This window comes from Drosophila albomicans, chromosome X (assembly GCF_009650485.2).
Source record: "Drosophila albomicans strain 15112-1751.03 chromosome X, ASM965048v2, whole genome shotgun sequence".
Classification (NCBI taxonomy): domain Eukaryota; kingdom Metazoa; phylum Arthropoda; class Insecta; order Diptera; family Drosophilidae; genus Drosophila; species Drosophila albomicans.
The window spans coordinates 19,173,048-19,190,584 of record NC_047627.2 but is presented as its reverse complement, the minus strand read 5'-3'; the positions used below and the strand labels follow the sequence as shown (position 1 = coordinate 19,190,584).

Genomic DNA, 17,537 nt, shown 5'->3' with positions numbered 1-17,537 from the left:
AACACACACACACACACACACACACATATGCAAACCACAGAGGTAGCTGGAGGAACGTGTTGTTGCTATTGTTAAACGTGCATGCGCTTATCCTTGAGCAATGCAATTAGACAAGTTTCAATAGCAATAGAAACCGCATCAAAAACAACAGTTGGAGAACAAAAAACATTTAAAAAACAATATATGTTTGCATATAATATATATTGCGTTCCACATTCCACATATTGAACACAAAATGGCGGCAGCTGTACGTAGTTGTTGTTGCTGTTGTTTTTTTTTGTTTTATTGTTCTCTCTGCAGTTATTGCTGTTGTCATGCTCCTCAACAACATCACGTTTGGTCCTTGAAGGATACGTTTTATTTTTGGCCACAGATCGTTAAAATACGTCACATGCATACGTGGGCAGCACTCGAGTGCGTCAACACAGACAAAGAGAGCGATAGAGGAAGATAGAGAGAGAGAGAGAGAAAAAGTGTCGCACCCACACATAGAAATATCCCAAAGCAATATGGGAAGCATTCCCACTATTTTATATTTGAAAAGTAGAGCAACAAATATGAACTTAGACTCATTTGAAATATCATGAAATTAAAAGCATTTGCTTTCAAATACTTCAACTAAAATGTAAGCTCCATTTTACACTTACTTATATGAAGAATACATTAACTACGTAAATGTTTCCTATGCTGTCCAAACATTGAATAAAGTATCATCAAACTTTTCTTATAATTAATATTGCGAATTCGAAATAGATCTATCTATAATACTTTACTTTTATTTTCACCATAAAAATGTAAGCCACAAAAATATGTAAATTTTAAATTTAAATACGCTCTCAGCCTTGTAGTGACATTTCAATTTAGAAATATATATTTTGCAAAAGAAAAAAAAAAAAACAAGCTTTTGCTCAAGAGCAAAAACAGTTTATAATGAGTGGGCAACTTGAATTTCTGCGCGATTTTAACTATACTTATTTCTGATGAAAATCAACTGCTTCAGTTGTCCACTTAGTTTTTACTTTTTTCTGATTACTTGACCGACTTATCTCCGCTAATTATTTTCATTCTATTCAAACTCATATTAAAGCTTGAAAAGTGAAGGACGATTAATAAAAAAATAATATAAAATAAATTTTAAAACAGTTCAAAATATGAAACGATGAATGAGTGCTCATCAAATATTTACGGCATTCATTTATCAAACAATAATGTGAGCGTATGAAAAAATTGTAATGTTTACTAGCACAAAATTAGTTAATTGTCCTGAAAATCAGATAGTTTATCAAAGCAGCAATCAGTCAATTAGTTAGTCACCCAGATATATGCAGAATATGTTAAATATGTAAATAAATTCAATGCTCGTTTTTGTTAATTCAAATGCACATGAATATTTTTGCATCGTTATAACCTCAAATTAAATGCGCTTATATTTGGAAAATGTTTAAATAAAAGAAATGTTTAGCAAGCACACTTTTAACACAATTTTTCGAATATTGTTTGTTATTTGAAAATCAGTTTGTCAAACAAAAATAAATCGAAATTAATTAAGAATTTTGCCAAAAGCCGCAAATATGGAAAAATATACATACATAACAAATACACGAATGTTTTGTTCATGAAACAATTTCCATTTATCGTTTTATCCTCCCAACCTGCTCCTGCCAACATTTTTCATATTTTGATCAAATTAGTTTCCCATTCAATGGATTTTGCTGTTGCGAAACAAAACAACACAAAAAACAGAAACGAAAACAACAACAAAAAAAACGTTGCATACCGCGAGGCGCAAATTTGCCACAGACTTCACTGTTGACGCCTGCAGCTGACAGTTGGCTGTTTGGTTTTGATTTTTGGTACAGATTGTATGCGAAGCATGCCTCAAAGTGCTTGTCAATGCATGCAAAATGCAAACAATCGACTTCTATGTGCGGTGTATGTGTGTATGTAGGTGCGAGAGAGAGAGAGAGAGAGAGTCGCTGCAGCCGAGCGCGTTATTGAAAATGATTTTTTAATGCGACATTGAGGTGAGGTCACAACGCACCCGCCTCCACCTTCAGCTTTCCTCCCCCTCTAGCTGTCCCGCCTACTTCTCCTCCCTCAGAGGCAGCCTCATCGCTCGTCAATTGCCGCCACCGCCGTCGTCGATCCCCGCCTTGGTGCGTGTTCTGGCAAATCATTTTGTGGCAACTTTCTATTTGCATTTTCCTCTGTACATTTTTGTTGTTGTCGTCTTTTGTTTTTATTTTGCCATTGCTGTTGTTGTTTCTGTATTTTTTTTTGTGTTGTTGTGTTTTGTTTTTAATTTTATTTTTTATTTTATGTGCGCGCGGTTTGAAGTCCGCAGGGGCGTGGCCTGGCCCCAAAGGCATTTGTTTGTACACGCCGCTGAGCTTGTTGTTATTTAAGTTTTACCGTCAACCTCGCTCCTCGCTCCCGCCTCCGCCTCTGCCCACACCGCTGTGCTTTAGCCACGCCCACAACATTGTCGCCGTCACTCTCGGCACTGAATTCGAGTTTATATGTATTTATACCCGGTAGAAGGGTATTATAAGTGCCTCGTGGAAATGTGTGTAACAGGCATTAAATATATATACAAATATATATTCTTGATCAACCATGTTCTCAAGCGGCATCAATCGTCTGATATGCGTGACAGTTTAAGCCTATAAAGCCTAGGCGAACAGCAAGTAAAAACACCTGGTATTCAGTTACTTCACGTGGAGTGTTTGCTGGTTACTTTCAGCCACCACAAATGGCTTAAAAGTGTCAAGTCAGTTGGTGAAACGCCAGGCAAACATAAGAGAGCAGCAAGCAGAAATACTGAAACTTTCTTACTTACTCGTTCTTTTTAAATTACATGTATTTAATTCAAATGTCTTTATTGTTCGTAACTTTCCAAGTTTACTCTTCTAATTCAACCATTTAATATGTCAAAATCAGAAAAGAAAACGGATTTGCTTCTTCGTCCGTTTAACCAGAAGCCATTGCACAAATTTTTGTAGCATACTTTCAGGTTTCAGCAATTGATATACTCATTGCGAGATCGAGCAAAAGATTGCGCCACTGAGCAGCTTTAGCTTGTTACTGATTATGTTCGTACTTTGTCTTATGGCTTGGAACTCTTTTTAATGCTTTAGCGGTGCCTTCAGTTAGTCAACAACAACAGCTACTTTTTTAGACTTTAAATTTAGTAAATAGTTGAACAGGTATAGGTACTTATGATATAAGTATAAGACTTGACCCGAATAAGTTTCTCCTAAATGAGTTGTTAAGGTACTTAATTGTTGTATTGGTTAAATTATTAAAAAAAAAGTTGAGTCAGTACTGCAATTAAGTGAACAACAGTTACTAATTCTAATGTGGTGATCAAATCAACTTAAAAGTTGTTCAAGAAACAGGCTTGAGAATGAAGTTACTGCAAACAAGCATAGCTTGGACTAAAATACTACATGTTATACAACTCAAAGATTATCTTTCCCTCTAGCGGGTATTTTGCAGTCGAGCCCACTCGACTGTAGCTTTCTTGCTTGTTTTAGTTAAGTCAATGCTGCTGACGTTAGTTAGTTACCCATTCCCCAACAACAGCAACAACAACACCAACAACAACAACAGTTGGCTTGCCCTGCGGCCAACACTGACCGTTGCTCCATCTCTCTTCGCTCTCCCTCTTGCTCTTTATGCCCCTCGCTTTTATCCGTTTGTGGACACTCGGCCTTCGCGTGTGTTTGGACCTCTTCTATGCGTTGACATTGAAATTGTAAAAATAATTCTTCCCCACCCCCAGCCAGCAGCGAGCACCTTTCACGCACATATGTATAAATATATGCTGGGTATGTATGTGTGTAAGTAGTATGTGTATATAGATAGAGTAGCTGTGCCACACACAAAACATTCACATACATATATAAGGACGTATGTATATTCAAGTAAGGGCCAAAAAGGCTAAATGTTGTGTTGTTGTTTCCATTTGTTTTCCCTTGCCATTGTTGTTGTTGTTGCTGTGGCTTTGCTGGGGCTTTTGCTGTTTTTGTGTGTTAGTTCAAAGTTTTGTGTCACAAAGTCATTTCTGTCAAATAGGCAAAGCAAACACATTATAACTCGACTGTCTCTGTGGGTGAACGTTGCGTGCTTTGTGTGGGTGTATGTATGTGTGTGTGTGAGTGTTTGTGATAGTGTGCGTGAGCGTTATTTAAAGTTCAGTTTGACAAGCACTGTTGCCCAGACGGTGCCTCTCACTTTCCTTTGCTTTTCCTTTCCTTTCCATTCCTTTCCTATTTTTTTTTTGTGACAACGCGTATACGCCATGTGGTCCAAAGCAGAAGGCTCAACCCGAAAAACTTGTCCAAATGTTAACCAAAACACTTTTTGCTCGCATGCGAACGAAACTTTTGGGCAGCGAAACTTTGTTGGTTATATTATCAATAAAGAGACAAATAAATTTGCTGCTGTTAAGCGACCAATCGATTAACTTTTTACTTAAGGAATTTTCGATTAATTGAAAAAAGAAGCATCGAGCAGCAAGCCAAGGGAATTTCAATTGCCAGCACTTTGCAAATAAGTTGCCAAAATATGAAACTTGCATAATTTATGCATCTACTTAAGGCAACCCAAAGAATTTTGCTTAATTCAAAGAATGAATTTTATAGCAAATTAATTGAGCTATGTTTTCGTTCAAGTTCTCTAACACACAGCAAAAAAGAAAGAAAGGAAAGGAAAATAATGTCCTTTGTTAGTTGTGGTTGTCGTCGCTCGTTTGTGCCACAATATTCTTATGTATACATGCAATACATCACCTTTAATGGGCATTATGTGTTAGCAAGCATTTAGCCCTAAATGCCCGGCAATGTTACAAACAATTGAATTAAGACTGGGCCGCTGCACAATTGTCCCCCCAAACAGCCAGGGCGATGGAAGCGTGGTGGACGGACAAACATACAGCCCAAATGAGCCGCCAACCCAACAGCAGCAGCAGTAGGAGAAGCAGCGTTGGGCCACTTGCCACTTGCCTCTGCGCTGCGCTGCGCTGTGTGTAATTTTGCCAGGCATTTAAGGACTTTGGTCGAGGCTAAAGCTGAGCCTCAGTCCCAGACCCATTTGTTAGTTGTGGCCTAATGTATGTGTATGTGTCAGTGTCTATCTGTCTGCCTATCTATCTAACTTGCTCTCTTTCTCTCTGTCTGTCTGTGTGTGTGTGTGTGTGTGTGTGTGTGTGTGTATTGGGCATTTATATTTAGCCATAGCTGGAGTATATAATATAGTTTGCCTTGTATATGGCTCGCTGGTTGTTGAGTAAAAACGACTAAACTACTTTTTGCCAGTTCAGTGGCTTTCAATGGCCATGCGGCATTTAATTATAAACATTTTATAAATATACTTATGCTGCATGCACTTACTTATATCTATACCATACATATACACAACAGCGCATTAGCTCAGCTCATGTCCATGTGGCTCAACAATTTGTTGCCAACTTGAGTCGAGTGGTAAATGCGAATAAAAAGAAGAAAAAAAAAACAGTGAGGGGAAAATGCAATTGATTTAGCTATAAATCGATGTTTTGCCCATCTTCATTTGTATTCCCCCTCGCTTAGTCTAAGTATCTGTGTCTCTCTCTCTCTCATTGCTTATTTCATTCGCTTTCCCTCTCTCTGGCTGTCATCTTTGGCATTGCTTTAAAAGTACTTGCACTGTGATGGCAATGTTCGCAGTGAATGCGAGTAATTAGCGCTTTGAATGCGCCACTCACAATTCACAATCCACAGCACTCACTATTCACTCAGCACTTAGTGCGCAGTGTTCAGCAATCAGCGCAGCAAACAAATCTATTTTTTCAACTACACTATATGTATTAAAATGTTGTGTCAGTATTTTAGTTGTCAAAATCTGTGAATGAAACTTGTTTATGGCCTGCCAGCTGCTTTGGCCATAAACACCAACTACAAGACGACATTAAGTATACGTAAAGCCAAAGTGTGAGCCGCAGAAATATGATAGGCATCAGCTAGAAGCATTCGGAGCATTGTGTTTGTGTGTTTTTATCTTAATGTTCGCATCTGATGGCCGCATTTTAATTGACAGACTGTTAATGCAGCAATACACACACACACACACACGCTCTCTCGCTTTGTCGCTTTCTGGGCAGACATTAAAGCGAGCAAATTGCATTTTGAACCATAAATCGCATCTAAATTCAATTAACTGTATTAACTTGCAAGCTTCAACTTGGCGGTGGGGTCAGCTTGGCCAGCTGAGCTTCAACTGCGCACGCTATACTATACTATATAAATGTAAGCTCATTTGTCGCAAAATCTCATTAACCGTTCGTTTGGAGCTGGAGCTGGAGCTGGAGCTTGTTATAGGCGAGGGGTGATGGCTAAGGGGGTACGCCATCATGTCGTTAATTAGGAAGGTTTTGTAATTGAATACACAGAACCGTTATGATGTTACCAGTTGCCAGTTACGAGTTACGAGTTATCAGTTACCAGTTACCAGTTACCAGTTAGCAGTGACCCAATATCTTTTACCATGTATCTGCGTGTAATTGGGCGTGTGAGTGTGCGTGTGTGTGTGTGTGTGTGTGTATTGCCATATCACTCATCATTAACTCATTGGTAATGTGCTTTGCTTATGCACTTAATTGATCCAGTTGAACAATGCGTGTCGGCTTTTGTATTTGACCCTTTAAGCTAGCTTAATACCTATGTTAAATATACAATTCCAGCAATTAAATGGAACAATTGCAAGCCGGAATAAACAACTTTCAACTTTGCCCCTTAAGAAGAAATATGATTTGCAAACTTAATGCGCAACAATTGAAGCATGTATTATAGTTAAAGGCGGACAGCTAATTAAAAACAGTGAAGAAAACTACATTCGAGTGTGCTCGACTTTGAAATACTCGCTGTCATTTTTAATGAAAGCAAAAGCAGTATTATTTTTAAAATATATCAAAAAGTTTAGTATATCGATATGGTATTACTTTCTAGAACAAGTAAGAAAGCTACAGTCGAATGTGCTCGACTATAAAATACCCGCTATAAAGTTTTGCGAACGATTCTCAATTACAGTATAAGAGAGGAAGTCCTCTTGGGTTCAAATGCTGCGCGAATCGATGATAAATATTTTGTAAGTAAAGTGATCAACATGCACAAAAATAAAATAATAAGTAAGTAGTAAAAAAAGACAATATGATTTGGTCTTAAAACTATTAAATTTGTTCTAGGTTATGATAAGAGCATTGACAATGTTCTTGAAATCAAGATGTGTTCTCTAACATTGAGATTTTGATGCAGTTTTGAGAGCTGAATTCCAAGAACTCAGACCAAAATCATGATTATAATATCCTTTTATAGTTATAATACCCTTTTACGCTTTGGGTAGCAGGTATAATCAAGCAAGCACTAATTGAGATTTCATTTTGAATATATAAATACATGCGCGCTTGGCAATTTGTTGGATTTGTTCGGCTGGCAAAATCAATGCGTGTTCAATGCAAATGAGTACAAAATAACAACGACAGCAACTTGTTCTTGTTTTGTGGAATATGTAATTTAACTCATTACCGGAGCAATAACAGTATAACAGCAATAATAAGCAAAGAAATATTTTATTGTATCTTTGACGCAGATATATCAGTAATGCCCGAAAAAGAAACAATGTCCGGACACATTTCATAGCCGGTGGCATATGTTGAATGGAGAGGAAAGGGGGAAGGGAAGGCGAGTGTGTGTGGCGTTAAAGCAGCTGCAAATTAATTAATTTCCATTTGAATTGCAAACAGTGAAATAAAAACCAAAATAAGGCAAACCAAATGAGTAATAAAAAAAAAAAAAACAGTGAAGAGAAACCAACATTTAAATATGCACATACTTAAATGAATATGTTATGCTGCACTTGGCACTCGACGAGGTCCCTTAAAAATAAAAAAATAAAAAATAAAAAAGCGCAACCAGTTCAGCAATCCGCAACCAAACAACAACAACAACAACAACAGCAACAACAATCACAACAGCAACTACAAAGGACAACAGGTTTTATTTAATTAATTTCTTTTTGCGACCGCCGTCAAAAATTTTTGAACGACTGTTGAAAAAAAGTGTAGCATACTTTTGTGCGGCTTGATTTATTTTGCCAGCAAACAGCATTTCTGACCAAAAGTGTGGACTATGCGAGCAGCGCGCTGAGGGAGGGGAGCGGAGGGGAGGGGAGGGGAACAGGACTTAAATGCGAATGGAATGGAGTGAAGTGGAGAGGAAATGAATGCGGCCTTCTGTTTCGCTCTCGCTCTCTCTTCCTCTACATACATATATAAAATATATTTTTATATGTGTGCGAGAATTAAGTGAGCGTAAACTCTATGTGCGTATGCGTGTGTGTGTGTGTGTCTGTATAAATTTACTATATACTATATGTATGTATATATAAATATTTGTTTGTGTTTGGGCAGCGAGTGCTGCTGCTGCACGGAAAATAGCCAAATTAAAAAGCGAGCAAATGTTTAAGAAGAACTGCAGCGCAAACACACGCACACACACACATCGACACACACACACACACATCCATACACGTACAGAGCACAGCCTCGCCCTGGCTGCAATTTACTTGCCTTGCCACGTCGCTTTTGCATCAATTTGGCTTTGCCCCACGCTTGACATTAATGGCAACCCAAAACCTCTCGCTCTCGCTCTCACTCTCGCTCTTGCAGTTGCTCTCCCGCTCGCTCTTTCTGTCTACCCTGGGTGAAACTCGTCGGTGGAACTGCACTGCGACTGTGTCTAGCTTATTGGATAATCTGATTTAAGAGCCAGTTACTCACATGCATGCACTTATTGCGCTTAATGGCACGCTAATGATAACAAATGAAATAAAGTAAGCATCTTCTTTTCTTTTTTTTTTTTTGCTGGGTATTTCATAGTCGAGTCACTGTTTGTTATTTTCTCTTTTTTTAATTTTGTTGTTGTTTCCTTTTCTTTTTTTTTGTTTTTTGTTTGGGGTATTCGTTAGTGGCAACTGCAGTTCAAGGCTTGTGTTGCTGCCGAAGCCAAACAAAATTCACAGATTGAAAATTGCGTATACGTGCAGAGTTCATCGCTGTTGTTGTTCGTACGGTCGTACACAGATTTTTGTTTCAACTGCAGCTTCAGCTTCAGCTTCAGAATGACTATAGAATGCTATTGGCTGGCATCAGCAATCATGAACAACAGTCAAATGCCTTGTATACTTGCATATTGGCGCATCTTCAGCTAAACGCACTCAGCACTCAGCATTGTGCTCTGCCATTGCCATTGTGTATGTGTCTACACATTACGTATACGCAATGTGCGTGCGTGGTTCGAGTTTTGGGCTAATCAGCACAAAGTGCTCACAGAGTTGCCTAGCAATGGCAAAACACTAATGGACTGCTAACAATGCTCTGCCGGATTGTTCATATTGTGTGTTCGCTTTGTAATTATTACACGAAAACTCTCTAAAAATACATTCAATCAATCCAAATTGAATACGAACATTCTTTGGCAAATTAGTAAATCAATTGTTGTCCCAAGTAAAAGTGTAAAGCAAAATGCATTGAATTGTACATTGTACAAGCATATTTTCTATTTCAATAATTTAATTTAACGAACCGCATTCTTACATCAAATTATTAATTATGCAGTGAGCAGCAGCAATTTTTGTCTCAAGCTGCTTTTATGCGGCTTTATGGTTTCTCATAAGCTGACTGCAAAATTGAAATTCCAGCATTGCATTCAATTGAAATTTAATCAGATAAATTCACAAAAATCTTTAAACAAAAGCAGAGAGTTGGCTTTGTGTGTCTTATTTTCCATTGCATTTTATATTACAATCGAAGCGAGCAGCATCAAAAACATGTGCCCATAAATTAAGCATAATAAATAAATTAACATAATTATAAAATACTCTTCTCGATATATATACGCAGCAAATTGTAGGCTGGCAACATTTGAGCGCAATGCAAATGAAAGGCCAATAAAATATTTGCCACAGCCGCAGCCACAGACGCCGCCATCAGCCATCATATGAGTACCTTATTTATGGCCATACACGAGTGTGTTCTCCTCTCTCTCTCTCACTCACTCACTCTTCTGCTGGTTGGGTGCGAGTATAATTTGATTTATGTTGTGGCAAAATGACAGCAACAGCAACAGCAGCAACAGCAGCAATGATGACGATGGCAGCACCAGGTCGCAACAAATTTGCGTGTCAAAATCAACTGCGACAGCTTTGACATCCCGCAAGGCTCATTAGAAGCAGCCTTACCACTGATAAGGATGCGCCACACACTTTTGCGCCACAAATAAACAGCAAAAGAAAGAAGAAGTTGTGTGTATAATAAAATCAAACAGAGTTGAAGTAGAAATTGAATTTCAGCTCAACTTGAAGTACACTCAAGGACAATGGGAAAGGATTTGCTTTTAATGCAATTATGTAACAATAATTAGCTAAGTAGCTGGCATTGAAAGGTGATTCAAAGCCTAAAACGAAAACTAAATTAAATTGCAATTGTATTTGAAATTGTATTTGTATTGAATTTCATATTTGAATTGCAATTGAATGGCTTTAGATTAGCCCAAGTCGATGAGTGCATTTAATTGTTATGTTATATATCGAACATTGCCTTTATGCATTACGTTGTAATCAATCTGCTGGCTGGCAATTGTGTGATTAAATTGCGAATGCTTCTTTTGTTCTCAGTACAACTCGAAATTGCAATTGCAAACAAATTGCTCTAGCAAATCACATTCATATTTACTACATACAAACAAATTCAATTGCACTCATCGCATTGTAAATTCTGCAATTCTGAATTCATTTCCATATCAAGAACATGTGCTTTACTCCTCGTTGTGTTTAAAGGTCACAAATGCAAATTTCGCTAAACTTATTGCGACTATCGAAGCTCTCGACTCTGCTCTTCTCTGATTTTATTTGCAGTCACAATTCACTTAACACTGCCAACGCCATCGAAGCTCAACAGAGAAGGGAGTGAAAAGGCAGCCGAAGGATGTGAACTATAGTGAATGTCAGCTCAACGTTTGACATTTCGTTGCGCCTGCATTGTCCACATTTATGGGCTATTGTTGAGTGCAGCAGCAGCCGAAGCAGCAGCAAGGGAAAAAATGCTCTACAAACGCTACATTAGCCAGAGAAAGCTCAAGAAATTTAATTAAAAAAAGCCAAAGACAAAGGCAAGGCGAGGCAAGGCGAGGCAGGCAAGCGAGCAGCATTGCCAATGGGATGCCAATTTATGTTGGCATTGGCGTTGGCGCTGGCAACGCGTCGTATGCGTCATGTGTGCTGTGCTGTGATGTGATGTGAGTCGAGGCAAAAGGCAAGCAGTTAACAGGCAAGTAACCAAACAGCCAGCAGCCGAAGCCGAAGCTGAAGTTGGCGTTTTGAATAAACTGCGCTGAGTGGCAGCGAATGCGAAACGTATGCGACACAAAAATGAAAAGAAACGAAAAGGAAAAAGCGGAGTGAAAATTAATGGAAAATTAATTAAGTGTCGTTTAATGTTGTCTCTATGCAAACGCTTTCAACGCAACGCAAATTAAATTGTTGATGCCACACACAGAGCAGGAGTGAAGGAAGAGACGGCATCGAACTCCATCCATTCTCCATTCTCCATCTCCGTTTTCCGTTCTCCATCTACTTTCGCTGTCTGTCGCTCTCGCTGTGGTTGTTGGCTGTTCGCTGTTGCTATTGCTATTGCTGACTCTTTTGATTTATTGCCTTTCATGTTGCTGCATTTTGAGTGGCACGTTGCACGTTGCACGTTCCACGTTTGCAGGTCGACATGGACCAAGCTACTGCTGCTGCTGCTGCGGATGTGGTTCGGGCTGCTTGCTTTGGCTGCTTGCGGCTAGCCACTTGAGCGTTAGCCAGGCCATAAAATTACATTTTTGCCATGAGTCCAGGTCCGGGGAACGGGATGGGTGCGGTGGCGTATGCGCAATCTCTGCGCGCACTTTTCATATGCAAAGTAAATGCAATAGTGAATGCAAATAGCAATTTTCATGCGGCTTCAATTCAATCAGCTGCACATTATGAACACCATCGCCATCGTTGTTGCATTTCACCCATTTCCTACATTTCTCTCTCACACACACCTACGTATTCCCTGCACACTTACCTTCTTGCAGTAATCAAGCAAATCCATTTTATCACGCAAACATGTGGCGCCCGTTGTCTTCTTGCTGAGGTCCGTTACCCAGCGACCCTCCTCCGATAGATATTGCGGCTGATATATTTGACCGGCTTCGCAAAGCACGGCGATCTGTGGCTCCCAGCGAGGCGAGGCGGCCTGCAAAGCGAACGAAATCCGAAAATAGAATTAGATTAAATATATACGAAGTATTGCAAAAGAAAGAAAATAGCATAGATTTGTGTATGTGTTTGTGTGTGTGTGTGAATTGTTGATTGAATGCTCTCTCTCTGTGTATTGAAATGAGTGAGGCACATGCTCATCGATGGCACAAACAAATTGATTCATGTCACGTTTCTTGCATCAACCAAGCTGTCGACCAGCTGTCGTCCACAATATATATATGAATATATATGTCTCGATTGCTTTAATTGCTAAGCAAACAGTTGCCAAAGAGAGAGAGAGAGAGAGGGGAAGGTAAAAAATTGCAAATCCGTGAGGCAAATCCAGAAATGTAATCGCTATCGATGCATTTTGAATGTGCAGCTGCAGCTGCACACTGTGCGTATGCGTAATGCGCACACAACACATTAATCATACGCCACATTGTGCAAGTGAGACTTGCTGCCATTTATTGTGGGCGTGTCTGAGCGATAAAAAATGATGACGAGACGACAGCTAGAGACAGCCAAAGAGAGAGAGATAGACAGAGAGAGAGAGAGAGTATGTGAGATATCACATTTGAGGCTAAGAAGCTGAATGAAATGGGCGTTTGGCAGACGTTTGCAAACGTGGCAGCAGACACGCCACACATGTGGCAATCAAGTGAGACAACTGAACTCATTAGGCACAACGAGAAGTGAAACCTCAACGATGTCTTAAATGCTTCATTACAGCTGCCATTGCCAGTTTTGCCCCGTTACGATTTGGCACTTTGATGAATGACCATTTCAAATCCAAGTGTGTGTATGTTTAGAATAGACAAGCAGCAAAACGACGACGACATCAATTGATGGATTGATTCAATGATTTCGCTTTGATTTGAGCTACTGAGCTACTCCAATGCATAACATATTGCTGTGATTAACTCTGCCATCCTTTTGCAGCTCTCACTCTTTAGTTATAAGTTTTCCTCTATCAATTTTAATGCGTGCCTTATTTCATACTTTACTTTATTCTGTATTTTTAATCCACGATCAATTTTAATTCATGATTACTTTACTTCGTCGCAACTCGTTTGCTATTTTATTTGTTTTGGTTGCTTTTGATGTGCCACTTTTTCATGCTGTTCCCATTTCGCGTAGATTAATAGCCTATGCTTCCTTCTTTCTATCCTTCAGTTGTTGCCGCTTGTTTCTTGCATTCGCAATTGTTTCTGCTGCCTGCAATTTCCATTAGTTGCTTCCATTGTTTGACATCAGTTCGTTGATAAGCTGCAGCTCGTATTTTTTGTGTTTTCGCATTCGCATTCGCATTCTACGCTGCATTCCCATTCGTATTCGGTTACGTATTCGCATTCACATGCGCATTCAAACATTTTGCATTCAGTTCGCTGTGCGTGATTCGAAGCGAAATGCTTTCAATCTAAGAGCTTTTTGTGTGTGTGTGGATTTTTGTGGATCATCAAAGCAAACACAACAATTTTTCGTAAATATTCAAATTACGGAATTGAAACTCAACTTTAATTTACTGCCATAAATTAAATGTAACTTCGAGTGACAAGTGACAGCATCCTGCATGCATTTTATTCATCGTTTATCCTTGATCTGTGCTCACTGATACTTGTGATTTCATCGTCATCGTCATCGTAATGTTGCTTCAAGCACATTTGTTTTCTTTCATGCAATTTGTTGTTGTTGTTTTTGTTGCTGTCATGACAACACACAAAATCTGAGCTGCCCTCAAAACAGCCTGTGGTGTCAAAGAGGCGGGGGCGGGGAGAAGGGGCGAGTGGCATGTAAACTCCATTATCAAAATGCATTTGTCGAAGAACGTAACGTAGCTGCACATAAACTGCATTAAAGAATCCTTCCTGTAGCTCTGCCTCGCTTCGCCTTTTGCCTTTTGCCTTGCTAATAAATATAATAATAGCGTGAGTTACCCTGGGCTGGCATGTGTGTGTGTGTGTGTGTTGCATGCCGAGAAATGGAGCTTGAGTTCCTGTTGCAGCCCCAACTTCAACTCCGGTTGTTGTTGTTGTTGTTGCTGCCTTGTCAGTCAGCCATTCATCCATCTATCCACACACCAATTGCCATTATTCATGTGCCTGGCTGTGTGTTCGTATGTGTTCGTTTGTGTGTGTGTGTGCGCTCAACTATTTCAAAAGTAATTAAGTTGGCAAAAAGGCGGCAACGACGACGTCTCGACATTGTTGCTCTGCAACGTTTCGTTCGTTTGCCTTCTTCTTCTTGTTGTTTGTGTGACGTTGCACAGCATTTTTCCAGGCAATCTAATAATTCACAAAACAAAACACATACACACACACACACAACACTCATATACACACACATACATATACAGTTTGCATGTGAAAAATTCTTTGGCTGAAGTTTTTGCTTGGTTGAGCTTTTGCCTTTTCGACGCCATTATTGAAATCGTTCTGGCCATATTTGTTGCTGCTACTGGTGTTGCTGTTGTTTATGGTGACACCAAAGCATATGCCAACGTGCAACGTGCAACGTGCAACAACAACAACAACAAGCCGTACAATGTTGCAATCGTTATAGAAGGCGGCATATTTAATATTGTCGCTGCCGGGGCAACGCAATCAGGCCCAAACACACACAGCAAATCAGGCACATAGCACACACACACATACACACATCCAACACACACACATTGAAAATATCAACATGGAAAGTGCAGGTGGAAGTCATATTTCTCTGGGCTCATTTCGAACGCTTCTGTTGCGGTTATCAAATGGTTATGACTGCAATTAAATTACTGATGCAGTAATGCATCATAATAAATAATTGAATCGCCACTCGCCACTCGCCTCTCACATTCACATTCACATTCAATACACACATTTTTGGGTTTAACAAGCGTATTCAGTTGCAACCCGAAAGTGTGCAACAAAATCTCATTCAACTGTTGAAACAAACGGATCTGTGGCAAAGTGGCAAGCAGCAAGCAGTGTAATCAAGCATTCAGTATTAGCCTGACCCAGACCAGATGATAAAGTTCTCTGTGTGCATCTGTGTGTGTGTGTGTGTGTTTGCCAGTGAGTTGCAAGGTTGCCAATCATCGGAAATGAGTTGGCAACAATTTGCTGGTGGCGCATTTTGCGAGTGGCAAACAGACGAAACATAGAGCGAGTCATTGGCAGGCGACAATCCAAATCGAAATTAAACAAACGCACACACACACACATAGCGAGAGAGAGAGAGAGAGAGAGAGAGAGAGAGAGAGACAAATGCAGTTACAGCGGGGCTGCATGCAACGCAGCGGAAGCGGAAACGGATGTTGCAACGGGCGCCAAGCCAAAGGCAACGACGGCAACAGCAACGGCAACGGCAACGGCAATTGCAATTGCCAAAGTCTGCAGGCCAACAATGTTGCACAGCCAGTCAGCCACGCCCCTCCGCCCCTCTCCCCATCGCTTCTGCTGCTTGCCACTGTTGCTGGCAATCAAAGCTTGTGTCGTGTGTTTTTGCGCGAGGCAAAAAGGCAAAAATGTAATCAAACGCACGCCTGCAAAACCTTTTGCAGGTAGCAGAGGACACAGGACACGTAGGGGGCGTAGGCGTGGCCAACTAGGGCTGGGCTAACAGAGTTCAGTTCAGTTCAGTTCAGCTCGTTTCAGGTGACAGTGACAAGGCGACAGGGCGTCGAGTGCTTGTCAACCAGCTGCCAAATCGGCGACACAGTGCATGCAAAAATGTTGCGGTCACTTTGATCGCGCACACCAACTGCAATCCGAGTACTCCTGACCAGCCAGTTGAGAAGTGGCGAGTTTGGCAAGCCTACAACAGTGGCTCCCATGACAACATCGACATCGACAACAACAACAACAACAACTCATTCAAGCTAACAAGTATTTCCACTCAATATATCAATTTATCAATTATATAGCATCGCCCTTTGGTTAGAGTCTACTCTATAAATAGTAGCACATGCCATGCAAACCAAATACTCAACTGACATATTGATTCAGACCATCATGTCATGTGCAGCAGCAGTTTTGTGTGCGGCACAAAATACTCGTATTTAGTTAGTTCGTTAGACAAACGCCATAAATAACACTCAAATTTTGTGCTCATCGCTCACACACACACAATTTGCATATACTTGTATTTTACAGCACACTCTGTCAAAGCACACTCTTCAAGTGACTGCAGACACGAGCAGTTGGCATTCGACTAAACATTTACTTAACCGGAATTGCTCAACAAATAGCTGATGGCATTTTTTATTGTGGCACGTTTTCAATGAGTTGAACTCAATACGTTTTCAAATACAGTTGCAAAATTAAAAATAACTCAAATCCTTATTTTTTACTTATTTCTTTCAATTTTTAATAATATGTGATGTCTGATATAAATAGCTGAAAATTTTTAAAAAAAGGCAACGCTAAAGAAATTACTCTAATAAAAACAGCAAAAATTTGAATCAGAATAGTAAAATAGCTTAGCATACTTTTAGGATGCATATTAAAGGGCGAATTCAATAATTAGCGGCATACTTTTACCTCCGCATTTGAATTTGAAAGCATACTTTTAGGATGAGAATTTTTGAGGCGCACTGCATGTGAAATCTGAAATTGCCAATAATTTAAACGTGGCATACTTTTAGGATGAACAATTATTTGGACTCCGCAGCATAGTTTTACTGAAACTCGTCAATTTCTAAAAATCAACTTGCTGCTGATTTATGTTCGCCTGGTATCTGAGTTGGTGCAACCGGCATTTGACAAGGCATGTTCGATCTGAGCTTGGATTTGCGACCGCTTAATTCTTGAGCCCGCAAAATATTTTAAAGCATACTTTTAAAATGTTAATTAATTTTTTGAAAAATGTCCTGTATTTCGGTCATTTGATGGACGATCATGGTGTCCTTTAGTACAAGTTTAACCCTTATATAAACAAATTGATTGACATGCTCAAAAGGACGAAAATCCTTACAGGACGCAAGATTTTTGGTACAAAGAAAATAGCTAATATCTCGGCCATATCCTGTTTGATCCTTTCATCACACATGTCAATCGAAGCGTATTCGTACCGACTATTATCCTGCAAAATATGATCCCGATTATCCTTGTGGTTCTCAAGTTATCCTGGAATTTGTGAATTCCATATTTTTCATTTTGCCAACCGAACTGAAAAATTACAATTGTTGGGTGCTCATAGATAGAGTTGGTCCTTGCGGTCATAGCAAT

The 17,537-nt window shown here is 39.7% G+C and overlaps 1 protein-coding gene across 12 annotated transcripts in view; it reads right to left on the bottom strand.

Annotated features, from left to right (window-relative positions):
• The window catches only part of LOC117578280 (amyloid-beta-like protein), a 70,226-nt gene that overhangs the window by 16,902 nt on the left and 35,787 nt on the right, over positions 1-17,537 (bottom strand). For all 12 annotated transcript variants that reach the window (XM_034263714.2, XM_034263706.2, XM_034263713.2 and 9 more), the window contains exon 3: positions 12,149-12,319. In XM_034263714.2, the coding sequence (XP_034119605.1) occupies positions 12,149-12,319 (171 nt within the window). The remainder of the gene's footprint in view (positions 1-12,148; positions 12,320-17,537) is intronic.